Genomic DNA, 27,412 nt, shown 5'->3' with positions numbered 1-27,412 from the left:
CCCCCTGCCCTGACCCTTCGCCCGCGGGGCGGCTCTCGCTGCCAAATCTGATTATTTCTGTAATCTCGCCTTTATCAGCTTGTTTGCCCCGTGCCAGGCGCGGCACCGCGTATTTACAGCAGGGTTAAATTGCCACTTCGCAGCAGCAGGTCCCTTGTGGACCCCGTTAGCCCTGGGCCGAGGGCTTGGGCCCCTTTTTCCACCGAGGTACGCGGTTGGAAATGTGGAAATTTCAACATTTATTTTTTTTTTTTTTTGTACTATGTTTCTTAATAAAATACCGCAACCTCAGTCAGCAGCTTTGCACCCCCCCTATGCCAGCGCATTGCCAGCCCCTTTGTGTCCCATGGTGTCCCATGTGCCACCCTCTCTGTGGGGACACCCAACGCTGGGTCTTCACCCCGTCCCCAAGCTGGGCTCAGGAGCTGGTGGCACCTTCTCCCCCCGGGGCCCTTGTCCCCCCTCACCCCAGACAGAGTCAGGCAGGCACCGGTGCGGGAGCGACCACGTTTAATTACCGCGGTTGGCGCGGGCCAAGCCCTGGTCCTACATGGTAGGACGAGCCGAGCTCCGGCGCTGAGAGCCACCGCGTCCCACGCCATTCCTGGTGGCCCTGGGGGGCGGTGGCTCCAACGATCCCCAAAAGCAGCGAATAAATTAGAAAGGATTAAAAAAAAAAAAAAAGCCCTTGAAAATGCGGACATGGGGACCTCGTCACCCCAGGCTGGGGGACAAGGTGGACACGGGGGACCCTCATCACCCAAGGGAGGGAGATAGGGGCAGCCTGGGGACATGGGGACCTGTGTCACCCCAGGCTGGGACACAGGGACCCGTGTCACCTCGGGCTGGGACACGGGGTGGCTGAGGGTTGCGGGGATCCTGTCACCCTGGGCAGGGAGCTCAGGGACATGGGGTCCCTTGTCACCCTGAGCTGGGACACAGGAACCCTCATCACCCCGGTGCGGGCCAGAGTGGGGACACAGGGACCCCTGTCACCCTGGTGGGGGCCAGCCTGGGGACCCTCATGGCTCAGGGCATGGAGCCAGGGGGAGCGGGACCCTGCCACCCAGGGCAGGGGATGGCTTGGGCCCCCTGCTAGCCGCAGTGTCCCATGGGGACAGGGATGTCCCCATGTCCCCAGCAGGGGCTCAGGGCTGCCCAGGGGCCGCCGGCACCAGCAGGGGCTTGGGCAGCACCGGGGGCTTCATGGAGAGGGAGCGCTCCAGGGTGCCGGGGCGGGGGCCCCAGGGTGGCCCCCCCGGGGCCCCCAGTGAGTGCATGCGGGTGAGCCCCCGGGCTGGGCCGGGGGGTCCAGCCGCCGGCCCCCCCAGCGAGTGTCTCTGTGCCAGGGGCCGCCGGGGCGGGGGGGGGCTGTCGGGGGGCACGTCCACCCGCCGGGTCGCCCCGTCACGGGGGGCTGGGGGGAGGCTGGCGAAGGGGGCTCCCGGCTGTACCCGGTTGGCAAAGGAGCCGGTGCCCGGGGGTGTCACCGGCCACCCCGACCCCCCCGTCCCGTGCAGCCGCTGCAGCAGCTCCTCCAGGGTGGCCTTGGGTGGGGGTCCTGGGCCGGGGGGCTCCGGGTACCCTGGGGTGCCGAGATGGGTGGCCTGGCCGCGCCGGGGCTCTGCCGCCCGCTCCCGGGGCGTCTTGGCGGGTAGCTGTGGGGTGGCCTCGGGGGTGGGCAGCTCGGGGGGGTCCCGCAGGCCCCCGGCCCCTCCCTGGGGCGGCAGCGGGGGGTAGAGGCGAGGAACGGGCGGCTGGGCCGTGGGCCGTGGGGCGGTGGGGGCCTCCGGGGGTCCCTTGGGGACAGCGGGGCGGCGGCAGCCGGTGGCCAGCAGCCCGGCGGCCAGGGCACCCAGGGCAAAGGCGCCCAGCACGCAGCCCACCAGCACTGGCACCGGCACCGTCGCCGCAGCCCCCGGTCCGGCCTGACGCACCCCTGCGGGAGCACCCGTCAGCCCCACGCGCGGGTGGGGGGGCCCCGACCCCAGCCCGGACCCCTGGGGTCCCTCTCCCATCCCTGGGGTCTCTCCTGGTCCCTGGGGTCCCCCCAGTGCACGGGGTCCCTTTTCCACCCTCCTGGTCCCTCTCCTGTCCCCCGGGTCCCTCTCTCACCCCTGGGGTCTCTCTCCCGTCCTCAGGGTCCCTCCACACCAAGGGTCTTTCTCCGGTCCCTGGGGACTCTCCTGGTCTTTGGGGTCCCCCCACCCCTGTCCCTGGGGTCCCTCCTGGTGCCCAAGGTCCCTCTCCCATCCTCAGGGTCCCTTCCTGGTCCCAGGGGGGTCCCCCCACCCCAGGGTCCTTCTCCTGTCCCTGGGGACTCTCCTGGACCTTGGGCTCCCCCCACCCCTGTCCCCAGGGTCCCTCCTGGTGCCCAAGGTCCTTCTCCCACCTCTGGGGGTCCCTCTCCTGTCCCCAGGGTCCCTCTCTCACCCCTGGGCTTGCCCCCATCCCCCAGGTCCCTCCCCAGTCCCTGGGGTCCCTCTGTCTTGTCCCTGGGCTCCCTCTTAGTTGCTGGGTCCCTCCGTTGTCCCCAGGGTCCCTCCCAGGGGGTGTCCAGGGGGGACAAATGGGGTGTCACTGACCATGGGCCAAGTCCCTGTCCTCGTCACCGTCCCCGGCAGCTGGTGCATCTATGAGAGCAGAGCGGGGTCAGGCCAGGCCACCCGCGTCCCCTGGGGCCACCTGCGTCCCCTCAATGTCCTCCACATCCTCCGGAGTCACCCACATGTCCCAGGGCCACCAGTGTCGCCCTGGGGCCACCTGCATCCCCCCCGTGACCTCGCGTCCCCAGAAGTACCAACGGTGACCCTCTATGTCCCCAGATACTCCCATGTCCCCAGTGCCCCCCATGTCCCCCCTTCACCTTGGCAGGTCCCACTGATCCCGGGGGATCCCTCTGTGTCCTGCTCGAAGCCGCTCCTGGGGCACACAGGGGAGACGTCACCCACTGTCCCCAGTGTCCCCTCCCCGCGAGGAAGCGACCCAGGAGATCAGGGCAGGGAGAGGCCACCGCGGGGGACGCTTACGGGAGGTCCTCGGAGAAGGGGACGCAGCCCCCGGGGGGCAGCCAGACGCAGTAGGGGTCCCGGGCGGCCAGGCAGCTCCTGCGCGGGGGGGACCCAGGCGGCCGGGTGACACAGCTGCCCTCGCACGCCCCTTGTGCCCTCGCACGTCCCTTGGGCTCTCACACCTCTCTGTGCCCTTGTGCGCTCTCGTGCCCCGTGCCTGGGTGTGGCCTTGGGCCCTTGCACGCCCTTGTACCCCCCTGGGCCCTTGCACCCTCTCGTGCCCTTGCACACCCTTGTGCCCTTGCACCCTCCTGTGCCCTTGCACACCCTTGTGCCCTCCTGTGCCCTCGCACGCCCTCGTGCCCTTGCACCCTCCTGTGCCCTTGCACACCCTTGTGCCCTCCTGTGCCCTCGCATGCCCTTGTGCCCTTGCACACCCTTGTGCCCTTGCACCCTCCTGTGCCCTTGCACACCCTTGTACCCTCGTGTGCCCTCGCACCCTCTCATGTCCTTGCACACCCTTGTGCCCCCCCTGGGCCCTTGCACCCTCTCGTGCCCTTGTACCCCCCTGGACCCTTGCACCCTCCCATGCCCTTGCACACCCTTGTGCCCTTGCACCCTCCTGTGCCCTTGCACACCCTTGCACCCTCTTGTGCCCTCGCACCCTCTCATGTCCTTGCACACCCTTGCACCCCCCTGGGCCCTTGCACCCTCCCATGCCCTCACATACCCTTGTGCCCTCGCACGCCCTCGTGCCCTTGCACCCTCCCGTGCCCTTGTACACCCCCCTGCTCTTACACGCCCTTGTGCCCTCGCACACCCTTGTGCCCCCGCACGCCCCGTCCCGCCCCGCTCACCTGCGGCAGGCCCCGTGCCGGGCGCAGCGGCTCAGGGGCAGACGCACCAGGCACCCGGAGAAGGCGACGAGCAGCTCCCGGCCCGGCGGGTGCAGCTCCAGCCCCAGCACCCGGCTGGCGCCCCGCGGCCCCCGGCACCTGCGCACACACACCCCCCCCCCCCCAGAGCACCCATCGCCACTGCACTCACAGCCCCAAGGCACCCCACAGTGCCTGCCAGCACCCCACAGCACCCATCAGCAACCCATGGCACCCCACGGCACCCATCAGCACCCACATGGCCCTGCAGCACCTGCATGGCCCCAGAGCACCCATCAGCACCTACATGACCCCATGGCACCCATCAGCTCCCCCCAGCACCCACATGCACCCCCTCAGCACCCATCAATGCCCTGTGGCACCCGCATGGCCCCCCCCCCCTCCGTATGGCACCCACACCACCACTGCACCCCTCGGTGCCCACTGCCTCCCAGCACCCATGAGCCCCCCACCACCTATCGGCACCTACGAGCCCCCCAGCACCCACAGCCCCATGGTGCCCATGAGCCCCCCCCCAGCACCCACAGCCCCAAGGTACCCCCCAGCCCCCCACCAGCCCTGAGCACCCAGCGCCTGGCACCCACCGCCCGGGGTCGTAGAGGCTGATCTCCTCCAGCAGCAGCGTCTCGGAGGCAGCGGTGTCCCCGCTGTCACCGGGTTCCCAGCTGTCACCGGGTGCCGGGGTGCCGCCGGGGTGCCGGCTGGCCCCGGGTTGCCGCGTGGCCGCCAGGACCTTCAGCACCCGCCCGTCCTCGGCGCCCAGGAAGAGCACGGTCTGGTTCCCCCGCGGCCCCGCGCCCGTGTCCGCCGCCAGCTGCGTCAGCCTGCGCCCAGCGCACCCTCGCACCAGGGCCTGGCACCAAGGGCCTCGCGCGCCCTCGCACAAGAGCCTCGCACAAGGACCCTCCTCACCCCGCAGCGCGTGAGCCACCCCCTGTCCCCAAGGTGTCCCCCCCGTCCCCGAGGCCGCCCGTCCCCTCCCCGGGCGCACCTGGTGCCGGTGCGGGTGAAGAGGGGCCGCCCGCCGGCGGGTGCCACGGCGCCGTGCAGCAGCGGGTGCTCCTTGGCGAAGGCCAGCGTCTCATCGGGGAAGTCCCCGGAGGTGACGACGCCGGCGGCCGGTCCCATCCCGGCGCAGCAGCCTGGCCTGTGGCACAGCCCGTGTGGGGACCAGGCGTCCGGGCGGCCACCGCACCCCGAGGGGACCCACGCGGCCGGGAGCTGGGCGGGGGTTGGGGGGGGGTACCTGGGTCGGGGCACCCTGTCCTCTGGCACCGGGGTCCAGGTGCCACCAGCGCCGCGGGGCTCGGCGAAGGGTCCCTCGAACGCCCGCTCCACGTCCGCCAGGTAGAAGGCGCAGACGGCCGAGCCGGGGATGCTGCGGCGGCGGCGGGCGGGGGGTGGCACCGGTGCTGGGGACACCCCTGTCCCCTCCCAGGGCTGCCAGGTCGGCCTCGGTTTGGCCGGGGTCCCTCCGTGTCCCCGTTGGTCCTCGCTGTGTCCCCAAGCCCTGTTCCCCTCTGTCTGTGTCCCTGTCTCCTGTCCCCACTGGGTCCCCATGTCCCCCTGTGAGTCCATCCCCATGTCCCCGTGTCTGTCCCTCCCATGTCCCCACGTCCCCATCTCCCGTGTCCCCACATCCCCACGTCCCCCTGTGAGTCCATCCCCATGTCCCGTGTCACCACGTCCGTCCCTCCCACCTCGCCATCTCCCATGTCCCCATGTCCGTGCATCCTCGTGTCCCCATGTCTGTCCCTCCCATGTCCCCTCTGTGATGGCATCCCCATGTCCCCATCCCCTGTGTCCCCATGCCCCTGCCCGTGCCACGTTCCCCTGCCCCATGTCCCCACGCTCACATCCCCCAAGAGCCCGTGTCCCCGTGTCCCCATGTCCCCCAGCCCCGTGGCCCCGCCGCCATGCCTGTTGGGCTGGGTGCCGAAGAGGGCGAGGACGGCAGGGCGCCCGTGCAGGGCCCGGGGGGGTGTCACCGCCTCCAGGACATCGAAGTAGAAGACGGCGTCCCCGGGGACGGCGCATTGCAGCCGCACCTTGAGGAAGGACGTCCAGCGCCGCTCCAGCACCCGCGGGGAGCCCCCCCGGTCGTTGCGGCACACCCGTGCCACCCGAGCCACCACCACCTGTGCCAGCACCCAGGGGTGTCAGCACCCCGGCACCCGCGGGCATCGGCACACGGGCACCCATGGGTGTCACCGCCCAGGGACCCACAGGTGTCAGCGCCCCGGGACCCATGGGCATTGGCACATGGGCACCCATGGGCGTCACCACTCAGGGACATGTGGGCATCATCCCCTGGGCACCCATGGGTGTCACTACCCAGGACCTGCAGGTGTTGCCACCCTGGGACCTGTGGGCATCGGTACACGGGCACCCATGGGTGTCACCACCCAGGGACCTGCAGGCGTCAGCACCCCAGGACCCACAGGCATTGGCACGTGGTCACCCATGGGTGTCAGCACACGGTCACCCATGGGTGTCAGCACCCAGGGACGTGTGGGCATCGTCCCCCGGGCACCCATGGGTGTCACTGCGCAGGGACCTGCCAGGGTCACCATCGAGGGACCCACGGGCATCGGCACCCAGGGCCCCATGGGCATCAGCACATGGGCACCCATGGGTGCCAGCTCCCAGGGACCTGTGGGTGTCAGCAGCCGGGGATGATCAGGGACCCACAGGCATCGTCCCCTGGGCACCCATGGGTGCCAGCTCCCAGGGGCCCACAGACATTGCCACCCAGGGTCCCACGGGCATCGGCACCGTCCCCCAGGGGTACTGGCACCTCGGGCTGGCACCCATGGGCACCCACAGCGCCCTGGGAGGCACCAGCACCCGGCCAGACCCCCCCCATGGAGGGGCGCTGCATCTCCCCCACCTTGATGCCCGGGGGATGGGCACCCGGGTGCCACCCCCCCCCCCCGCCCCGGCCCTGTGCCACCCTGTCCCCGCGCCCACCTTGCCCAGGGCGCTGAGCTCCGCCGCCACCTCCCTGAAGAAGAAGTAGACGTAGGGGCCGTAGGGCAGCGCCTGGACGAAGTGGGGCTCTGGGGGGGGCGGGGGGGGGGCCGTCAGCCCCCACCACCTCCTGTCCCCTGTGCTCACCCCCTGCCCTGGCCCCCCCCCCCCCACCGTGTCCCCACAGCCCTGTACCCCCACATCCCAGCCCTCTGCCCCCCACAGCTCCAGCCCCCCCATAGACCCCTACCCCAGCCCCGATACACCCCTAACCCCCCCACTTGTCCCCAATTCCCCCCCCCACAGACACCTACCCCCGTCACCTCCCCCATCTACCCCCATAACCCTCTACCCCCCCCCCCCCCCAGACCCCCCCCCCCCACCCCTACCCCTCTGCCCCACGCCCGTACTCACCCGTACCCCCCCCCACCCGTCCCCATCGCCCCCCCTCCGCCCGTCCCCCCGACCCCAGCCCCCCCCATCCCCGTCCCCCCCCCCCCATACAGCGGGGTACCCTGCAGCCAGCGGGAGCTGTACTTGAGGGTGCGCAGGGGGGGCCGGCCGGGGCTCAGGCTACGGTAGATCACCGCGTCGCTCGCCTGGAAGTCGGCCACCGTGGCCGAGTACAGGCTGCCATCTGGGGGGCCGGGGGGGGGGGGGTGGGGTGTGTGTGTGGGTGACACCAGCATCAGCCCCGTCCCCACCCCGGGGACCCCATCCCACCCCCCCCCATCCCAGCACCCACCGACGAAGAGGGCGACGACGCTCTGCTTGGCGTCGAAGGGGCACCGGGCCTGGCCGCTCACCTCCTCGCCCTCCTGCGCCAGGGTGCTCACCTTTGGGGGGGGGACGGGGACGGGGACGAGGTGCTGAGACACCCCCCCCCCCCCCCCCCCCCCCGCAATCACACACCCCCGCTGCCCCCAGCCCCGGTGGGGAGCTGCTGAGGACCCCCACACTCGTCACACCTCTGGCCACTTCCCCCCTGTGCTCCCCAGTAGGGGCTGAGACCCCCCCCATACTCATCACACCCCCCCCACCATCCCACCCCCCGCGGGGGGCTGAGACCCCCAACCCCCCTCCCCCATCGCACCCCTCCGTTCCCCCCAGCGAGGGCTGAGACCCCCCCACACTCATCGCACCCCTCCGTTCCCCCCAGCGAGGGCTGAGACCCCCCCACACTCATCGCACCCCTCCGTTCCCCCCAGCGAGGGCTGAGACCCCCCCACACTCATCACACCCCTCCGTTCCCCCAGCGAGGGCTGAGACCCCCCCCACACTCATCACACCCCTCCGTTCCCCCCAGCGAGGGCTGAGACCCCCCACATTCATCACACCCGCCGCCCCCCCCGCACTCCCTGGCAGGGCTGAGAACTGAGAACCCCCCCCCAACTCATCACCCCCCACCGTGCTCCCTTGGCAGGGTCTGAGCCCCCCCGCCGCCCGTGACACCCCCCCGGGTCCCCCCCACCTGGTAGGTGCGGCAGAGGGGGCTGAAGGCGTTGGTGCCGCAGGCCAGGAGGGTGCCGGCGTCGCGGGGCACCAGCACCCTGATGTAGTTGTGGCACTCGTCCTGCGGGGGGGGGACACGGGGACGGACACGGGGGGGACATGGGGGACCCCGGCGTCACCTCCTCCCCCTGCCCAGAGCCCCCGCTTTGCCCCCATCCCTTCTATCCCCATCCCCTGGACCCCCACCCTGTCCCCCCGCACCCCCATGACCCCTGTATCCCCCCATATCTTGTACCCCCCCACGCCCCCCCCCCCCATAACTGGTACCCCTGGACCCCCACCCCCCCCCCCATTCCCTGCACCTCCATACCCTACACCCCTGCACCCCCCCACCATGTCCCCCCGCACCCCCATAACCTGCCCCCCAGTACCCTGTACTCCCTACCCTGTGCCCCCACCGTGTACCCCTGCACCCCCACACCGTGTGCCCCCGTACCCCCATAGCATGTACCCCTGCCCCCCCCACCCTGTACCCCAACACCCTGCACCCCCGCACCCCTATAACCCATACACCCGAACCCCTGCACCCCCGCAGCCCACAGCCCAGCACCCCCCGTACCCCCACCCCCCCACCCCCTGTACCCCAACACCCTGCACCCCAATACCCCGCACCCCCTGCCCCCACCCCTGTACCCCTGCACCCCAACACCCTGCACCCTCACACCCCACACCCCGTACCCCTGCACCCCAACACCCTGCACCCCGTAACCCCACCCCCTGTACCGCTGTACCCCCACACCCTGTACCCCTGCACCCTAACACGCTGCCCCCTCCCACCCTGCACCCCAACACCCCACCCCCGTAACCCCACCCCCTGTACCGCTGCACCCCAACACCCTGCACCCTGTACCCCCACACCCAGTACCCCTGCTCCCCAACACCCTGTACCCTCACACCCTGTGCCCCAACACCCCGTACCCCTGCACCCTAACATCCCGCACCCCGTACCCCCAGCCCCTGCACCCCTGTACCCTGCACCCCAACACCCTGCACCCTCACACCCCGCACCCCGTACCCCAACACCCTGCACCCCGTACCCCCAGCCTCTGTACCCCTGCACCCTGCACCCCAACACCCTGCACCCTCACACCCTGCACCCCATACCCCCATACCCCGCACCCCTGCACCCTGCACCCCCACACCCCATACCCCTGCACCCCAACACCCTGTACCTTCACACCCTGCACCCCGTAACCCCACCCCTGTACCCCTGCACCCCAACACCCCACACCCTGTACCCCCACACCCCATACTCCTGCACCCCAACACCCTGCACCCTGTAACCCCACCCCCTGTACCACTGCACCCCAACACCCTGCACCCTGCACCCCAACACCCCGTACCCCCGCACCTGCAGCCGGCCCCGCATGGCGCAGTTCTCCCTGTCCCGCGTCTCCCAGGTGAGGTGCTGTGGGGTCAGACGGGGGGTGGGTGGGCATGGGGACCCCCCGCCTGGCCCCCCCCGGGTCCCGTCCCCCCCGTATCCCCCCGCCCCGTCCCCCTTACCCGCTCGGGGTACAGCGTCCCCTTGTCCTGCCCCAGGTCGAAGGCGTAGATGTGGTCCCTGGGGGAGGGAGGGCGTGAGCGGGCGAGGGGACACGGGGACACACGAGGGGCACGGGGACGTGCGAGGGACGGGGGGACACGTGCCACACGCAAGCGCGAGGGACCGCAGGGACGGGTTCGGGGGTACCCGGGGGCACAAGCACGCACAAGCGGGGCGCGCAGGCGGGCTGGGGGGGGAGCAACGGGGCTGGAGCGCGCAGAAGTGGGCACGAGCACGTGCACGTGTGCGCACGAGCAGGGACAAGCGCACGCACGTTTGCACGAGCTCGCAGCAGCAAACAAGCCTCCAGGAGCACACGCAGGCGCGAGCGAGCAGGCACAGGCTTGCACAAGCACGGACTGGCAGGTACAAGAACGCACAAGCGTGCACAAGCGTGCACAACCTCGCACAAACATGCAGCCGTGGGGACAAACCAAGCGTGTGCAAGTGTGCGCAAGCGTGCACAAGCTTACGCAAGCATAGACAAGCATGTAGAAGCGTGCACAAGCGTGCACGAGCAGGGACTAGCATGTACAAGTGTGCACAAGTGTGCACAAGCATGCAGACGGGAGACAAGCCAAGTGTGTGCAAGCATCCCCAAGCGTGCACAAGCTTACACAAGCACACACAAGCATGCACAAGCATGCACAAGTGTGCACAAGCATGTACACGGGAGACAAGACAAGCGTGTGCAAGCATCCCCAAGCGTGCACGAGCTTACACAAGCATAGACAAGCATGTAGAAGCGTGCCCAAGCGTGCCCAAGCATGCACGAGCTTGCCCAAGCAGGGACTAGCATGTAGAAGCGTGCACAAGCATGCACAAGCATGCAGACGGGACACAAGCCAAGTGTGTGCAAGCATCCCCAAGTGTGCACAACCTCTCGCAAACATGCAGACAGGAGACAAGCCAAGCGTGTGCAAGCATCCCCAAGCGTGCACAAGCTTACACAAGCACACACAAGCATGCACAAGCATGCACAAGCATGCACAAGTGTGCACAAGCATGTACACGGGAGACAAGCCAAGCGTGTGCAAGCATCCCCAAGCGTGCACGAGCTTACACAAGCACACACAAGCATGTAGAAGCGTGCACAACCTCGCACAAATATGCACACGGGGGGACAAGCCAAGCGTGTGCAGGCATCCCCAAGCGTGTGAGAACATGCACGAGCTTGCACAAGCAGGGACTAGCGTGCCCAAGCGTGCCCAAGCTCACACGAGCTTGCACAAGGACCGACGAGCGTGCCCAAGCGTGCCCAAGCGTGCCCAAGCTCACACGAGCTTGCACAAGGACCGACGAGCGTGCCCAAGCGTGCCCGAGCGTGCCCAAGCGCACACGAGCTTGCACAAGGACCGACGAGCGTGCCCGAGCGTGCCCAAGCGTGCCCAAGCGCACACGAGCTTGCACAAGGACCGACGAGCGTGCCCAAGCGTGCCCGAGCGTGCCCAAGCGCACACGAGCTTGCACAAGGACCGACGAGCTTGCACAAGCGCTCACCGGGCGGCGACGAAGAGGGTGCCGTTGAGGCGCAGCATGCGCTGGAAGTCGAGGCCGAGCTGGGCGGTGACATTGTCCCCCCGAAGGCCACCGAAGCGGGGGTAGGCGGCGGTGGCTGCGGGGGGACAGAGGGGACCCGGTGACACCCTGCCGGCCCCCCCCCCAGCCCCCGTCACACACACACACCACTACCCCCCCCCCCCCCAACCCCCGGGGGGACCCCATCCCCGCTCACCTGCCAGCTCCACGGTGCTTCGGGCCACCAGGTCCCTCGGGAAGGCCAGCGCCGCCCCCCCCGGGAGGAGGAGGAGGAGGAGGAGGAGGAGGAGGAAGGGCAGCGGGACCCCCAGCATGGTGGCGGGGGCCCGGAGGGGACTCGGGGCTGAGGGTGACACCCCCCCCCCCCGCCCCGGGCTGCCAGGGGCTGATGTCAGTGCGGGGAAACTGAGGCACGGGGGGGAGTGGGGGGGGACGACACAGGGCAGCCCTGGGACGGGGGACGAGGGGACAGAGGGGACGAGCGCCCCGAGTGCAGGGACAGGGCTGCCGGTGCCCCCTCCCAGTGCCCCCAGTACCCTCCTCCCAGTGCTGCCATCCCAGTGTCCCGTGTCCCCACCCCCATGTCCCCAGTGCCCCCCTCCCAGTGTCTCCTGTATCCCCATCCCCGTGTCCCCATTGCCCCCACCCAGTGTCCCTTGTACCCCAGTGTCCCCAGTGCCCTATGCCCAGTGGTCCCAGTACCCTCTTCCTGGTGGTCCCAGCGCTCCCACCCCAGTGTCCCCGGTGCTCTCCTCCCAGTGCCCCCATTTCGGTGTCCCCAGTTGTCCCTCCCAGTGTCCTCAGTGCCCCCCTCCCAGTAATCCCAGTGCCCCTGCTCCAATGTGCCCGTCCCAACGTCCCCAGTACCCCCGCCCCAGTGCTCCCAGTGCTCCCAGTGCTCCCAGTGCCCCGGGACACCAGGCACGGCACAAGCGTGTGCAGCGGGGCACAGCCATGTGCACCCCCCGCCACTGACACCCCCCCGGCACGACCTCCCCCCCCCCAACACCCGCCCAGCACCCGGTGCCACAGCACCCCAAAAGCACCCCAAAGCACCCCCACAGCCCCCCAACACCCCCCATACACCCAAACCCACCCTACCCCGACCCCCCCACGCACCCTCACAGCCCCCCAAGTACCCCTCACAGCACCCCAACGCCCCCACAACACCCCACCTACCCCCCAAACCACCCCAAAACACCCCGCCCCAGCACCCCACTGACCCCCCCCACAACACCCCCCTTCAACCCTGCCCCAACACCCCAACTACACCCCCACCTGCACCCCACAACCACCCCCAAACCAGCCCCAAACGCACCCAAGCGCCCCCAACACCCCACCGACCCCCCCACCAAACCCCCATCCTACCCCGCCCCAACACCCCCCTACACCCCACAACCCCCCACCTGCACCCCAAAACCACCCCCCCCAACACCCCCCCCAACACCCCGACTACACCCCCCACCTACACCCCAAAACGCCCCCAAACACCCCAAAACCCCCCCGCCACAGCACCGGCCCCCCCACAACACCCCCCCAACAGCCCGACTATACCCCCAGAACCCCCCAAAACGGCCCCAAACACCCCAAACGCCCCCCCCGCCACAGCACCGACCCCCCCCAACAGCCCGACTACACCCCCACAACCCCCCAAAACGCTCCCAAACACCCCAAAACCACCCCCTACGACCCCCCCCACACACCTCCTCCCCCCCCCCAACACCCCGGCTACACCCCCCCAACACGCTCCCCTCCTCCTCTCCCCCCCCCCCCCCTTCCCCGCCCCGACCCCTCGGTACCGGCTCCGTTCCCCGAACGGCTCCGGGCGGCTCCGCCCCGGAACGGGCCGGGACCGGCCGGAGCGGGGCCGGGGGCGGGACCGGGGACCCCCCGTGGGACACCCCCCCCGGCCCCGACAAACACCCTCCCCCCCCCCCCGGGGGGCCACCCTATAGATAGGCGTTAATCCCCCTTAATGAGATGATCCTCATTAGCTGCTGGGGGGGGCTGGAAGGAGGGGGGGCGGGGGGGGGCGGCTTGCACACGCGTGTGCGACTCCCCCCCGCCGCTTCCCCCCCCCCCACCGCCCGCCCCGTGTCGGTGCACACGCGTGTGCAACGGGGCCGGCTGTCACCTCTGCGTGTGTGTGTCCCCCCCCCGAGTGGGGACCTGTCACCTCCCCTGCACCAGCGTGTGGCCGTTTGCACGCTCGTGTGAGCTTGGGCCAGCGGGGACTGGGAGCACTGGGAGCTACTGGGAGCACTGGGCTCCCCCTCCCGTCACGTCCCGTCCCCCCCCCCCGCAAGGAGACTCAGGCTCTGGTCCCCAAGTGTCACCAGTTTCCCCTCCCTGGGGACATCGTGGGGGACTGGGTGGCCCTGGGGGACCCTGGGGAGAGCCCTGAGGTGCTGGGGGGTCCCGGGGGTGTGGGCGCAGGGTGACACCTGGTGGCACGGCGTGGTGTGGCACCTCGGTCCCCTGGGTGACTTGGAGGCGGGGGCTGGGGGGGGGGGGAATGGCGTTCCCGAGTGGGTGCCCACAGCCCCGGGGGCATGGCTGTGTCCCCAGGGTGCTGACCGTGTCCCTGAAGGGTGACAGCATCCCCAGCGGGCGACCATGTCCCCAGCGGGGTGACAGTGTCCTCGGGGGGGGGGGGTGTGTGTCCGTGTCCCCGAAGGGACGACTGCGTCCCCAGGGGGAATGACTGAGTTCCTGGGGGGGTTAACCATGTCCCCAGGGCTGTGACCATGTCCCCGGGGGGTCATTCATGTCCCCAGGGGGGTGTCCATGTCCCCAGGGGGTTGCCCATGTCCCCTGGGGGGTGAGCGTGTCCCCAGGGAGGGTGTGACTGTGTCCCCGGGGGGTGACAAACAGGCAGAGTCGGGTGACAGTGCTCCGTTTTATTTACAGGCTCTCGGGGTGGGGGGTGACTGTCCCCATGGGGGTCCAGGCACTGGCACAGGGGGGGTCCCACCCCCCCAAGACCCCTCCCGAGAGCGAAGACGTACAAATAAATACAACCAGAGGAAAAACACCAGCTGGTAAACCTTGTCCCAGTACCTCCCAGTGCCTCCCAGTAGCCTTGCGAGAGGGCTGGATCTACACCCAGGTGTGGGGTGTCCCTGCAGCAGGAAAGGTCCCTTGAAGGAGACAGGAAGGGGACACCGTGTCCCCCCCAAAAAAAATCCCTGTGTCCCCTCCAGTATCCCCCAGACAGGGCTGGGAGTGTCCCGGCGTCCCCGTCACCGTGGGGTGGAAGTCATGGCGTGGCAGTCACGGCGTCATGTCGCCAGTGTCCACGGTTGTCACAGCGTGAAGATCTCGTCCTCGGCATCGCGTCCCCGGTGTCCCCAGTGTCACAGCGTGAAGATCTCGTCCTCGGCGTCACGGAGAGCGGCCGCCCGCGGGGTCCTGGTGAGGGGCCGGGGACCAAGGCGGGGACCCCGGGGGGCTGGCAGGACCCTGGCATCGGGGCTCCGGGTGCCTTCGGCCTCGGCCGTGCTGCAGGGGATACAGCAGGGTGACACTGAGGGCTGGCCCTGCCACCCACCCACCCACCCTACAGCCAAAAGCCCCCCATTTTGCCCCAAAAGGGGAGGCGGGAGGGGCGCACTCACCCGGTGCTGCCGGCACGGAGCCGCTCTGCCGCCGCCGCCTTGGAGCGCCCGATCTCGGCGTCGAGCTGCCGCAGGAAATCGGTGGCCGAGAGGTCGTGGCGGGATGGGACGGGGGCGGCCAGGGTGTCCCCCGGGGGGACGGGTGCGTCTTTGTCCTTGTCGTCGGGGCAGGGTCCCTCCGGCGCGGGGATGAGGAGGGTGGGTTTGAGGAAGATGGTGTCCGAGGTGTAGAGGCGGTTGGCGCGCTTGATCTGCTCCATCTGCCGGGGACGGGATGGGGACGGGGATGGGGACGGGGATGGGGACAGGGACAAGGACAGCAATGGGATGAGGTCAGAGATAAGGATGGCATGGGGACAGGGACAGGAGGGGACAGGGATGGGCACAAGAATGGGGACAGGATGAGGGAGGGGACAGAGACAAAGGCAGGTATGGGATGAGGACAAAGATAAAGATGGGACGGGGACAGAACGGCGGAGGGGGACCATGACACAGTGATGGGATGGGGACGGGGACAGGGACAGGAGGGGACAGCGATGGGATGAGGAAAGGGACAGGAGGGGACACGGACAGGGTGGGGACAGTGATGGCACGGGGACAGCCATAGGGACAGGGACAGGAGGGGACAGCGATGGCCCCACGGACTCGTCCTGCCCCCCCCGCCCCGGGGATCCCGCCCCACGGCCACCCGGACCCCTGGATGTCCCCCTCCTTTTGCCCCCCGCCCCCCCGTGGCCGCTCACCGTCACCCCGTAGCGCAGCGCCAGCCCCGGCAGCGTGTCCCCGGGCTGCAGACGGTGCTCCCGGGCGGGGGCCGCCGCTGCCCCGCTCCCCGCCGCCATGGCGGGACGGCCCCGCTCAGCCCCGGCCCCCGCCAGCGCGGGGGGGGCTCATGCGAACAGCCCCGGCCCGGGCGGGGGGACCGGCCCAGGGCCCCGGCGCTCCGGCCGCCGCTCACGGGGGCGGGCTGGGCCCCGCCACCGCCCCCGGCCACCCCCGGTGAGGCCGGAGACGCCAGGCCCGGCCCGGCTGCCCTCGCAAAGGCCTCTGGGACTTGTAGTCCGGAAAGCGGGGGGATGGAGGCCGGAAAGGGGGCAGTGATGCCACCACCCCCGCGCCCACCCCGGGCCCCTCCCCAGCCCCCTGTGTCCTGCCATCACCCCGGGTCCTGCCCTCCCGGAGGGTCTCTGCCCCTCCACGCCGCGGCAGGGGATGGTGCGGCGGAACTACAACTCCCGTCATGCCGCGGGGCCGCGGCCGCCTGGGGACACGGCGGGACCACCCGCCCCGCCCCTCGCGTTCTCTGATTGGTCACTTCCACCCCCTCCCCGCGCACGGCCCGCCGGGAAAAGCCCCCCGGAAGCTGGGCGGAAGAGGGGGTGGTTCCTATAGTAACCGCCGCGGCCGCCATGTCCTTCAAGCGGGAGGGGGACGATCCCGGGCAGCTGGGGGTGCTGCAGGTAGGTCCCAGACCATCCCCAAAGCCCCCCAGACCCTCTCCGAGCCCCCCAGACCCCTGCAACCCAGCCTCCGGCTTTCCCACATCCCCTCCGGGTTCGCCCCCGTGCCCCGGCCTGCCCCCCCCCCCCAGCTCCCCCCAGCCTTTTCCCGCTCCTCCGTGGCCGTAAATCCCTCTCCTGCCCGCCGTCCTCCCTGCCCGCAATGCTGCTCTGCCCCCCCAGTTACCCCTCACCCCTTCCCTGGCTTGGCCTCCCTCGGGGTTCCCCTCCCGACGACCCAAATACTGCCCTTGGCCCAGGCCGCTCCCCAAAATTACCTCCTTCCCTTGCCTCAGCCTGCCCCTGTCCCCCAAACCGGCCCCTCCCCAGCCTTGACACCCCAATTTCCTCCCCTTGCTCCCTCAGAGGGGTGTCCCCAGGGTGCTGGGGTTTCCTGGCCTAAGAGGCAACAGGACTGAGCATGAGGGCTGGTTCCCTGTGGGGTGAACTGGGGGCAGACCCCCCTGTCCCCGGCACCAGGCACGGGTTCGGGGGTGGGGGGGGGCGAGTGCTCACCCGGCCAGCTCGGTCTCTCCCAGAAAAGACGTGTCGCGGACCTGTTGGCCAACTACATCCCCGAGGACGAGGCACTGCTGCTGAGGAGCGGGAGGTGAGTGGGACCCCTGAGCGCAGCCCCCTCCTGCGGCTGCTTGTGGGGTCCTGACGGCAGCTTTCCCCCCACCTTGGCATAGGTATGCCTGCACGGTGTGCGCCCACCGCCCTGTCTTTGACACGCTGGACGTGCTGACGGTCCACAGGGCTGGCAAGAAGCACATGAGCAGTAAGTGGGGGACCGGCGGGGGGGGAGGTCTGCACCGAGTAAGCGCGTCCCCCAGTCCCCTTCGCTCTCTTCCAGGCCTGCAGCGTTTCTATGGCAGGAAGCGCTCACTCCAGGACGCGGCCCAGAAACGGCAGCATGAGCAGGAGGTGCAGGCAGAGGAGGCAGGAGTGCAGGTCGGTGCGAATGCCCCTTCCTCACCCCACTGGACTCTTGGTCAGGCCCCTCCTGAGCTCTGACCCCTCTCCCCAGGGCTCCCCGGCCCCTCTGTTGGCACAGACGAGGAGGATCGCCCGGAGTGCTCTGCTGAAAGCGGCTCCCTACAGCAGCTGCTGCCGGAGAACAGGGTGAGACGTTTGGTTTTGCTGCTGGAGGACGGGGGAAAGCTCTGGGCTTCCAGGCAGGGACCGGCAGCGCCGCGGCCTCGCTGCCGTCAGGCATTTGTGGGACGAGGCCCTGACTCCTCCTCACTCCTCCTGTTGCAGGGTGCAGGGAAGCAGCTCCCAATCTGGTGTCACCCAGAGAGGGCCGAGCGTTGCCCCGACACCGCCAGAGCTGTCGCGGAAGGACAGAGAAGCCGTGGATGCCAGCCCTGCAGCCCTGCTGCCAGGGCACTGCGGTGGGCGAGCGGGTAAGAGCCATCCAGCTGCTCTGGGGCTGCACTGGCACCGGTGGGAGAAGGCGCCCGGGCTCTCAGCCGCGTGTCTCCTGTTTCTGCGGGTCTCACCAGCTCCTCTCTGCCCTCCCAGATGCACCGAAGGCGGCTCCAGCCCGGACACAGCGAGGTGGCAAAGGAAAAGCTGCATCATCAGCCCTGAGCCGGCCTGAAGTCCTCAGCCCCGAGAGGCGCCAGGCCCTGGAGCGATACCTGCAGCTGCGGAGGTGAGTTGTGACCCCGATGGCTCAGGGAACCCCATAATGAGCCACCTCTCACTCCCTTTGTCTGCCCGTTTGTCCATCCCCAGCGCCGGCTGGATCCAGGACCGCTCCGGCAAGTGGGTGAAGGACGAGAACGCCGAATTCGACTCCGATGAGGACGAGCCGCCCACGCTGCTGCCGGCCTGAGGTCCCCCTGTACCCCACTGGTCCCCACGGGGACAGTTCCCCCAGGCTGTCCCCAAGCCCCGCCATTAATAGAGGCAGCTGGAGAGGACAGAGGTGTCTGAGCCGTTGGGGCAGATCCCGGGGAGGGGGTGGTATTGGGAGTCCCAGCATTTTGCCGCTCAACCTGATGCTTGTTTGGGGTGTCCCCTCCCTGGCCAGAGCCCTGCAAGCGCTGCCAACCTCGACATAGGTTTCGGCCCGTCCCCTCCTGTCCCTGGCCCAAGTCACGCTCGTTTTCTCGCACACTGGCAGCTGCCTGCGGGTCGTGGCCTTTCAGGGTGGCGGTGCCGGGTTCCCCCCCTCCTCCCCAGCCCCAGCAGCTGTCCCGGTGCTTCGGAAAGCGCTTGGCCATGTCACCTGCCTCAGTTTTCCCCCCATTTTTCCTGCCAGCCTTGGGGTGCCTTGGGTTCTCCCACACTGGGGGGGCACCCACGGGACTGTTGTTTACGGGGCTGTGCCCTGAGCTGGCATCTACACCCCTGGGACAGCACCCACCACCCACCCAAGGGTCTGCCTGGGCCCTGGGGCTGGATCCTGTCCCTGGCGGGGGGCTCCCTGGCAGCGCTGCCCGGGGTGATGTTACCCCTGAGCGCTGGGATTCACCCACTCGCTCGGCTCGTGCCTATAAATAGGTGGTGTCACCTATAAATAGGCCCTGTGTCCCCCCCACCCACCTCACTGGGCTGTGGGTGCTGGCCCCCATGGGCCCTGGGTGCCCGGCTCCGTGCTATGGGTCTGCCGGCTGGCCGCTGAGGGGGGGATTACCCTGCTCCCCCCACCCCTCCTGGTATATACCCCAGGTATAAATACCCCGCTGCTCCCCGAGGGGATCCAGGCGTCCGGCCCGGCCCCATGGATTAACAACCGGAGGCTAATGGGGGCCTCGAGCCCCGCAAGAAGGGGGGGTGCACCCTGCCTCCCTGGTGGCGTTACCCTCCCTCAGCCCATCCCTATGATCCCGATTCCAGCCCTGCGCACAAATCCTGCCGCAGGATGCTGTGTCTCTCCATCCTCTTTATTTACAGTGGCCCTGGGGAGCAGGAGCTGGAGCTCGTTTGTGGTGGTGGGGGGCCATTATGTTTTCTTCTGCTTGCGACCTGGGGGCAGGGAAAAGAGGGAGGAGTCAGGGCTGGGACTCCCCCACCCTGACTCCTGCCCTGGGAAGGGACGCGGGGGACACTCACGGAGCTCGTTGTTGTTGGTGATGGCGATGGCGGCGCGGGCACGGGGGCCTTGCTGCGTGAAGTGGTAGCCGAAGCGCACGACGGAGGGGCACTGCTCCAGCATGGTGGCCATCTCCATCTCCACCGTGTCGCCCAGCCGCTGGCACTGCGGGGACGGGGTGAAACCGGGCACACCGGGAAGTTGGGGACACTCCTGTCCCCTCCCCAGGCCACCCATGGGTGCCTGTCCCTACCTGGTTGTCCACCTTGAGCTCGCTGAGGGTGGTGTTGTGGTACATGGCCTTGATGATGCTCATCATGCCGGCGCTGGTGATGAAGTTGGATTCGATGTTGAGGCTCTGCAGGGTCTTGTTCTCCATCAGCATCTCAGCCACAGCCTGCGTGTCACCTCAGGGTGTCACCTCGGGGTGTCACCTGGGCCAGCACCCCACCTCTGGCACGTCCTGGGCCACCGATGCCCCAGGTGACGGTGGAAAAGCCACCATCACCTGGCCTTGCTGGTGTCCAGGATGGAGTCTGGGGCAGGGAACCGTGTCCCCTCCCTGTCTGGGGACATGGCGAGGGCTACGGCGGGGGGCGGGGGACACGGGGCTGGGACTCACGCTGGCCACGGGGTCGTTGCTGCGGGTGGCCACCAGGCTGAGCTTCTTGACGTGGGTGTTGGTTTTCATGGCCTCACAGATGGCCTTCAGCGTGGAGATGGGAATGTCCTGCAGCAAGGGGATGTGGGTGTCACCGAGGGGATGTGGGTGTCACCGAGGGGATGGGGACATCCCTGAGGGGAAGTGGGTGTCACCGAGGGGATGCAAGTGGCAGCGGGGGGTGCAGATGTCTCCAAGGGTCCTGGGGCATCCCCGAGAGGGTGCTGGATGTCACACAAGGGATGTGTCACTGAAGGGATGTGGGATGTCACCAAGGGGACACGGATGCCCCTGGATGAGGACCATCACCCTGGGGTGCCCTGGGGCCGCTCCAGGATGGGGACCAACACCTCAGGGATGCCCCAAAATGAGGACCAACCCCACAGGGACACCCCAGGACAGTGAGCAGCACCCTGCGACAGGGTGACCAAGCCTCATGGGGACACCCCAGGGTAGGACCCATCACCCTGGCACCATCCTGGGCAGGGGGCAGCACCCAGGGACACCCTGGGGCCGCTCTGGGGGGCCATGGTGCTGCCCCAGCATGGTGACCGGCACCTTGGGGTGCCCTGGAGACACCTTTGGGTAGGGACCAGCCCTATGGGGACACTCCAGGATGGAGATTGGCACCCCAGGACCAGGACTAGCACCCTGGGGACACCGCCACCAGGTCCCTCACCTTGATGTTGTTGAGGTTGACTTCTTCCAGAGCCCCGTCGTTGGCCTGGATCTGCCGCAGCGTCTCCTCCACGTTGGTGGGATTGGGGGGCTCGTCGGGCACCGGCTTGTACGTGTCGGGCTTCACCACACCTGGGGCACACGTGTGTGCGGGGGGGACGCACGTGATGGCGCACGTGGGCACCGACACGTGGGGACGTGTGTGTTTGCACGCGCTTACGGTGTCACCACGGTAAATCCTGGAGGGGTTCTGGTGCCCTCATCCCCCTCGAACAGCCCCGTCGTCCCTGTGTCCCCTGCCCCGAGGGGCTCGTCCCCGTGTCCCCTGTCCCCAAGGCACTCACTGTTGATGCCCTCCGTGTTGGAGATGGTCCCGCTGCAGATCGCGTCGTAGTACTGCTTGTTGCTCATCAGCGTGTACATGCCCAGGATGGCTGCGGGATCAGAGCGGGGTCAGCGGGTGCCCCAGGACACCCATCCCGGTCCCCTCGTGTCCCCCTAGGGGTGGCCACAACCCCCCCCCCCAGCCCAGCTCTGCCGGGGGGTGGCCGGGGAAGCTGCGGGGAGCAGGTGGGCCAGGGGCCAGCGGTGAAAGCCGAGCGTGGGGACACGGCGCTGCTTTTAGCCAGGCGCTGGCAAGGACCCAAGGGGACCGGGGGGGGGGCCCGGGTGTGACACCAGGCCGGGGCAAGCGTGCAACACGCTGGCTACCTGCAACATTTCCCCCTGTGCGACGCTTATCCTTGTGCAACATGCTCCCCCCACCCCGGTGCAACGTGCTTCCCCCTCCCACGTGCTGCCCCACGTGAAGCTGCTGCGGGACACGCTACCCCCGTGCAAGGTCGTCGTGCGACACGGCAGCCCCGTGTCAGGCTGTGCTGTGACACGGCAGCCCCGCGGGAGGCTGCGGTGTGATGTGAGTGCCCCGTGCAAGGTTGTCGTGCGACACGGTAGACCCGTGCGAGGCTGCGGTGCATCGCGGCGGCCTCGTGCAAGGCTGCAGTGCGAGGCACAGCCCCATGCAAGGCTGCGGCGCATCACGGCAGCCCCATGCAAAGCTGCGGCGCTTCACGGCAGCCTTGCGCGAGGCTGCGGGGCGTCACGGCATCCCCACGCGAGGTTGCCGCCCTGTGCGAGGTTGTGGTGTGTCGTGGCAGCCCCGTGCGAGGCCGCGGTGTGACACGGCTGCCCCGTGCGAGACCCACCGGCGATGTCGCACATCTCGGCCTCGGTGGCGTTGGCCAGCGCCTCCTCCAGCTCGGGCTCCAGCGTGATCTGCTCCTCCCGGGGGATCTCCCGCGTCGGGTTCTTGGGCACGAAGGGCTTCCCTGGGCACGGGGACGCGGCTCGCACCCCGCACGGCCTCGCACCGGCCGGGTGACACCGGCTGTGGCGGCCCAGGGACGGGGCTGGCAGAGGCGTGTGGGGATGTGGCCGCTGCTGGAGGGTGACCTGGCCCAGGGGTGGCCGTGCCTGGGGGTGGGAGCCCAGGGGGTGGCAGTGCCAGCCGGTGACAGTCTGGGGGGGTTTGTGTGACCGTAGTGGGGGGTGACGTTGCCAGGGGGTGGCTGTGCTGGGGGGGGGGACATTGCCAGGGGGTGGCATTGCCGGGGTGGCCATATAGGGGGTGACATTGCCAGGGGTGGCTGTGCTGGAGGTGGCATTGCCGAGGGGTGGCCATGCCAGGGGGTGGCCATATGGGGGGTGACATTGCCAAGGGGTAGCCATATGGGGGGTGACATTGCCGGGGGGTGGCTGTGCCCGGGGCTGGCAGGGACCCAGCTCGCCCGGGACACCCGAGCCGCTGGCGAGGACCATTCTGCCGAGCTAAATATACCCAGCGCTGCGGGGCCCCGTCTCTCCTGCTCCCCGCCACGGTCCCCGCTGTGTCTCTGTCCCCCCTGCTCCCTGCCACGGTCCCCGCCGTGTCCCCCCCGCCCCGGGTGCCCGCACCTTTCTTCTCGCCGGTGAAGGGCACCAGGTCGTCGCGCTCGCCGGCCTCCAGCGCCTGCTTCTCCAGGTGCTGCAGCAGGGCCTCCCGGTCCAGCGGCCCCGTCGGGCTCTTCTGCGTCTGGTCCCGCTGCCGCAGCCCCGCCGGCAGCAGCACGTTCTGGGGGAACCAGGGTGTCACCCATGGGGGACGCCGATGGCCAGGTGGCACCCGTCCCGCTCCCCCCGCCCCGCTGACACCGCGACCCACCTCGGGGTCCATCTCCAGCAGCTCCATGTCCAGCTGCTCCAGCTCCTCGGCCGACAGCTCCCGCAGGATCTTGTCCTCGTCGATGTCCCGGTACTTCTCCAGCTCCTGCCGGTAGGACGTCATGGTGGGGGACCGGGGGGCGGCCTGGGGGGGACGACGACAGGGGGGCTGAGTGGCTGGTGGGAGGCTCCCCAGGGTAGGGGGATGCCCCGTGCCATCAGGGGACCCCCCCAAACAAATGTGCCGCCCCCATCCCATGGCCTGTAGGGCCCCTTTGTGCCATGGGGTGGTATTGGGGTCCCACCGGGCTGGGGGGCACCCTGGGGTGGGGGGGTCCACAGTGGTGTGGTTGGGGGGCTCCTGAGTAAACTGAGTCCTGGCTCTGAGGTGCTCCCCAGGGCCAGGACCCGGCATTCCCCCCAGCCTCCCCTACTGCTGGGGGGGCAGGTCCCGGTTCAGCAGCCCCAGTGCCCCCCCGGACTCTCCTCCAGCGCCCCTTTGTCCCCCAGCACAGGTCCTCACCACCCTGGGGGGGCGGCAGGGGTAAATGCTGGGGACATGAGTCCGCTGACACCGGGATCAGGTCCTTCCCGAGGAACTGGGTCGAGATTTCCCCCCGACATCTGGGTCCCCAGGGCTGGGGGGGCAACTGGGGGGAAGGACACGCATCTGGTGCCCCCGGGAGGGACCAGACACCCCCGGGTGAGAGCCGGGTGGGAGATCGCTGGGAGTGGGGATCCCCGACACACCCAGGGCCCCCTGAGCCCGTGTCCCTGGGGGTGACGTGCCCCCCACCACCCTTGGGAGCGCCCCTCCCCTCCCCGCCGCCTTGGGACCCCCACCCCGGGGCCCTACCTGGCCGCTGGCCGGGGCGGCGGAGCCTGCCTGGGTGTGAGCCCCGGTGCTGAGCCAAGGGCTCCGGCCGCGCAGGGCATGAGATCAGCGTTTTATTCTGCGAGCCGGCGGCGGGGAGGGGCGAGATCACATATCCCCGGGCGTTATCGAGCCCTGCCAGCCCCGCGCCGGCTCCACCCAGGCACCCTGGCCATGGGGGGGGGCCCCTTGTGAGCTCCCCGTTACCCCCTGGGGTGCCCTGGCCCGGGGGGAGAGGGGAGGTTGGGGCTGGTGCAGCGTCACCGCAGGGAGAGGCTGAACCCTGTGCCCCACAGAGACCCCTCAACCCCCACGTCACCCCCCCCAGGGACATTTTATGCCCCTTCACCCCAAAAACATCCAGGTGATTCTGCTCCTGAGTGCCCCCCCAGCCCCCAAAATCATATCTGGGGGGGGGTGTGCGCGGGGCCATTGTCATCGGGGCTCCCGTGGCAGCGCTCAGAACGAACTGTTTGTTTATTGTAGGGTCTCTAGGAAAACAAGAGCTCGCACGCACCCTGTGTTTACTGTAGGGTCTCCTGGTGTTGCAGCCGCTGTGTGTTGGCCGGAAATAAGAGCCCGCACCCTCGTTTTACGCAGACTACTCAGGTTTATTTCTTTTTTATATAAAAAAAGGTAGGAAGGAGATAAATAGAGCAACAAACCGTCACCTACGGGAGTCGGAGCGAGGAGAGGCCTCGACCCGCAGTGGCCACAAGCCCCCGGGGACCCCCGGCGCTCAGGTTGTGGGGACGCTTTGCTTGATGATGATCTTCTGGCGGGTGGGACGGACGTTGGGGTCGGGGCCGGGGGGAGCGGCGGCCCCCAGGGCGGCGGAGGCGGCAGCGCTGGGCAGCCCGTGTGCTGTGATGTATTTCTTGTAGGCCTCCCGGATGATTTTGAAGGCGCGGATGTTGGAGTAGGGGATGTCGGTGATGGGGTCGCGGTAAACAGCCGGTTTGTGGGTGACGGGGCAGATCTCCCGCACCGGCAGCCGCGGCTGTTTCGCTTTGGGGAAGAAACGCTCGAAGGTTTCGTCGTCACTGAAGGAGATGAAGGTACGGGAGCACTTCCCAGCGGAAGCCGGAGCTGGGGCTGGAGCTGCTTCGGCCTGCTGTGGGTCTTGGTCCAACCTGGAAGAGCCACAATCAGCGCCCAGGAGCCCCCCGGGGTGGGGGGAAACCCCAGGGGAGCTCCCATGGCGGGCAGAGCTACCAAATCTGCTCGAGCTGCCCCCCAGGACGAGTGTGGGGCTTGGAGGGCTCCAAGGTGCTGCCCCAAACCCGCTTCTCCCTCACCACAGTGGAGCAGAGCCCGGGGAGGGATCGGGGCTGGGAGACAGGGACAGAGGGGCCTGGTTGGGTGCGTGGGGGGAAAAAAAACCCCACTGGGGCCACATCGAGGTGACCCCAACCTACCCCTCCACATCCACGTTCTCCTCCTTGCCCGGCTCTGGGACGAGGGGCATGGTGACGGACCAGTACCGGATAACGGGCCCCACGCACTTCCGCTTCTTCTGGACTTGCTTCTTCTTGTCGGCTTCCAGGCGCTCGTAATTCTCTGGGAAAGCAGGGACAAACCAAGGAAGGGGGGGCTCAGCGTCTCACCGACACCCTCACCCCTCATCCCTGCGCTGTTTTGGAGGGGGCTGCACCCCACGGCACGGCGCCCGGCTCACCCAGGGAGCGCAGGTTGATCTCCTCCGTGATCTTGGCCTCCTCCAGCAGCTCCTCCTGTGTCAGAGGCCGGTCGTAGTTGGGGCCGCCCTTCTTACGCTTGGACTGGACCTGCCGCTCTTGGATGCGCAGGAAGGTTTGTCGCGTGTGCTCCGTCGTCGACTGCCGCATGTGCTTCCGGCCTGCGGCGGGAGGACGGGGCTCACCGGCGGGCACCAGCTGGCCTGGCTCAGCGGGAGCTCTGCCGGAGGGGGCCCGTGTCCAGCTTGTCCTATCCCACGTGCACTCACTGTCTCCCACGTCATCCTGGAGCTCCAAGGGGATGGATTTCACCTCTCGCGGCTTCTGGGAGCCGCCCGTGGGGACATCCGTCTTCTTGGGGCGCAGGCTCTTGAGTGGCTCCTACGGGATGTGGCACGGGATGTGAAAAGGGAGGAAAAACTCCCCCTGGCCTTGGCTTTTCTTAACCGGGAGCCCGTCCCTGGTGCCGGGACGGGGACCGCGCAGCCCCCAGCCCGTACCCGGTAAGCCTTGGTGACAACGCGGCGGCGGCGCTTGGGCTCGCTCTCGTCCTGGTCGCTGGCGGGTTCCTCGCCCTCGTCGATGTCGAAGTCCGAGTCCACCTCGTCGTCGCTGTCTGACTGGTCGCCCCGGTACTCGTCATCGCCCGACTCCTGCGGGGACAGAGGGGCTGCGTCAACCCCGGGGCTCCTAAGGCTCTGCTGCCCTCCCGCCCCATGGCCACGGTGCGGGGGGTGGTTCTCTAACAGCCAGACACCCCCTGGAGCTGCTGCTCCTGCCCGGCCCCTCCTGCTGCCCCACAGCCCCCCCCGGGGGACCCCCAGTCCCCCCCGGTGATCCCTGTCCCCCTCCAGGACAACCCGCCACCCCCGTGATCCCCATCTCCCCCCGCAGACGCCCCACCTCCTCAAAGCTCCCCATCTCCCTCCCCACCCGACTCCCCACCTCCTCCGGGACCCCCAGACATCCTCCCCCCGGGGCTCCCCACCTTCCCCGGACCCCCAGACACCCTTCCCCGCTCCCGAGCCCCCACAGCACCGGGACACCTCCGGTTCCTTTTGCGCTAAGACCATCCCCCCCCCGGTGTTTCCGTCCTCCCCCCGCACCTCGGTGAAGCCGCCGTAGGTGGTCTGGTAGAACTCATCCTCCTCCTCGGCCTCCAGCAGCCCCGAGAGCCGGTTCCCGGCCGTGCGCCGCGGAGCGCGGCCCTCCGCCAGGCTCATCGCGCCGCCGCCGCCGCCATCGGCGCTCGGCTGCGCGTCCTGCCCGGCCCCGGCCTCGCCCCCGGCCCGCCGCTGCGCCGCCAGGCAAAGCGGAGCGAGCGCCGAGCTGCCGATGGTGGCGGACGCCCCCTGGAGGGCCAGAGGGAGCACTGCGGGTCCCGGGGAGGGGGGGAACCGGGTCTGCGTCACAACCGCGGAGAAGCGGGGCCGCGCCGGCGGTTGCATGACGTCACGGGAGCCCGACGTCACCGGAGCGACCCCTCCCCAATACCTATCCGTCCGCCCCTGGGCCCTGCCTCCTCCCCGGTACGGCCACGCCGCGCTCCTGGGGAGGGAATACGGAAAATGACGTCACTGCGTGACGCCACGGCAAGCCCTGCCGTGACGTCACGTGCCCCCCCGGCTTTGTTTTGGTCGCGTCATGTGACCCGCGGCGCCCTCCGC

General features: G+C 69.1%; 5 protein-coding genes across 10 annotated transcripts; 1 reads left to right on the top strand and 4 right to left on the bottom strand.

Annotated features, from left to right (window-relative positions):
• Positions 1-493: 493 nt before the first annotated feature.
• SEMA6C (semaphorin 6C) lies at positions 494-12,010 on the bottom strand. Of its 4 annotated transcripts, none has more exons than XM_074566578.1 (17): positions 11,671-12,010; positions 11,436-11,550; positions 9,896-9,953; positions 9,741-9,797; positions 8,349-8,450; positions 7,623-7,713; positions 7,392-7,514; positions 6,878-6,966; positions 5,828-6,045; positions 5,154-5,285; positions 4,899-5,054; positions 4,492-4,731; positions 3,869-4,006; positions 3,030-3,107; positions 2,867-2,922; positions 2,586-2,633; positions 494-1,939 (listed from the first exon to the last, which is right to left on the bottom strand). In XM_074566578.1, exons 1-17 carry the CDS (start codon positions 11,786-11,788, stop codon positions 1,149-1,151), a joined length of 2,610 nt encoding a protein of 869 aa, XP_074422679.1. In that variant the 5' UTR covers positions 11,789-12,010; the 3' UTR covers positions 494-1,148. The 4 variants fall into 4 exon arrangements, with proteins under 4 accessions (XP_074422679.1, XP_074422676.1, XP_074422677.1 ...); XM_074566575.1 differs by having other exon boundaries at positions 5,828-5,955; positions 11,671-11,933; XM_074566576.1 differs by lacking the exon at positions 7,392-7,514 and having other exon boundaries at positions 11,671-11,933.
• Positions 12,011-14,354: 2,344 nt separating this feature from the next.
• Positions 14,355-16,124, bottom strand: LYSMD1 (LysM domain containing 1). The gene is made up of 3 exons (XM_074566750.1): positions 15,835-16,124; positions 15,092-15,351; positions 14,355-14,975 (listed from the first exon to the last, which is right to left on the bottom strand). The coding sequence occupies exons 1-3, from the start codon at positions 15,931-15,933 to the stop codon at positions 14,831-14,833; spliced, it is 504 nt and encodes a 167-aa protein (XP_074422851.1). The 5' UTR covers positions 15,934-16,124; the 3' UTR covers positions 14,355-14,830.
• Positions 16,125-16,420: 296 nt separating this feature from the next.
• On the top strand, positions 16,421-18,521 carry SCNM1 (sodium channel modifier 1). 2 transcript variants are annotated; one of them, XM_074566730.1, is made up of 8 exons: positions 16,421-16,551; positions 17,130-17,200; positions 17,283-17,371; positions 17,447-17,544; positions 17,621-17,715; positions 17,854-17,999; positions 18,118-18,250; positions 18,334-18,521. In XM_074566730.1, exons 1-8 carry the CDS (start codon positions 16,501-16,503, stop codon positions 18,431-18,433), a joined length of 783 nt encoding a protein of 260 aa, XP_074422831.1. In that variant the 5' UTR covers positions 16,421-16,500; the 3' UTR covers positions 18,434-18,521. The 2 variants fall into 2 exon arrangements, with proteins under 2 accessions (XP_074422831.1, XP_074422830.1); XM_074566729.1 differs by having other exon boundaries at positions 17,283-17,544.
• Positions 18,522-19,473: 952 nt separating this feature from the next.
• Positions 19,474-24,142, bottom strand: TMOD4 (tropomodulin 4). Of its 2 annotated transcripts, none has more exons than XM_074566717.1 (10): positions 24,031-24,142; positions 23,176-23,319; positions 22,929-23,085; positions 22,181-22,303; positions 21,320-21,409; positions 20,977-21,107; positions 20,259-20,366; positions 19,890-20,033; positions 19,657-19,801; positions 19,474-19,569 (listed from the first exon to the last, which is right to left on the bottom strand). In XM_074566717.1, exons 2-10 carry the CDS (start codon positions 23,296-23,298, stop codon positions 19,547-19,549), a joined length of 1,044 nt encoding a protein of 347 aa, XP_074422818.1. In that variant the 5' UTR covers positions 23,299-23,319; positions 24,031-24,142; the 3' UTR covers positions 19,474-19,546. The 2 variants fall into 2 exon arrangements, with proteins under 2 accessions (XP_074422818.1, XP_074422819.1); XM_074566718.1 differs by having other exon boundaries at positions 23,176-23,280; positions 24,031-24,124.
• Positions 24,143-24,638: 496 nt separating this feature from the next.
• Positions 24,639-27,398, bottom strand: VPS72 (vacuolar protein sorting 72 homolog). The gene is made up of 6 exons (XM_074566691.1): positions 26,852-27,398; positions 26,246-26,398; positions 26,015-26,126; positions 25,727-25,906; positions 25,467-25,608; positions 24,639-25,181 (listed from the first exon to the last, which is right to left on the bottom strand). The coding sequence occupies exons 1-6, from the start codon at positions 27,191-27,193 to the stop codon at positions 24,788-24,790; spliced, it is 1,323 nt and encodes a 440-aa protein (XP_074422792.1). The 5' UTR covers positions 27,194-27,398; the 3' UTR covers positions 24,639-24,787.
• Between the last annotated feature and the right edge of the window lie 14 nt (positions 27,399-27,412).

This window comes from Larus michahellis, chromosome 24 (genome assembly GCF_964199755.1).
Source record: "Larus michahellis chromosome 24, bLarMic1.1, whole genome shotgun sequence".
In the NCBI taxonomy this organism is placed as follows: domain Eukaryota; kingdom Metazoa; phylum Chordata; class Aves; order Charadriiformes; family Laridae; genus Larus; species Larus michahellis.
Note: the sequence above shows the minus strand (reverse complement) of the source record. Positions and strands in the feature narration are given on the sequence as shown.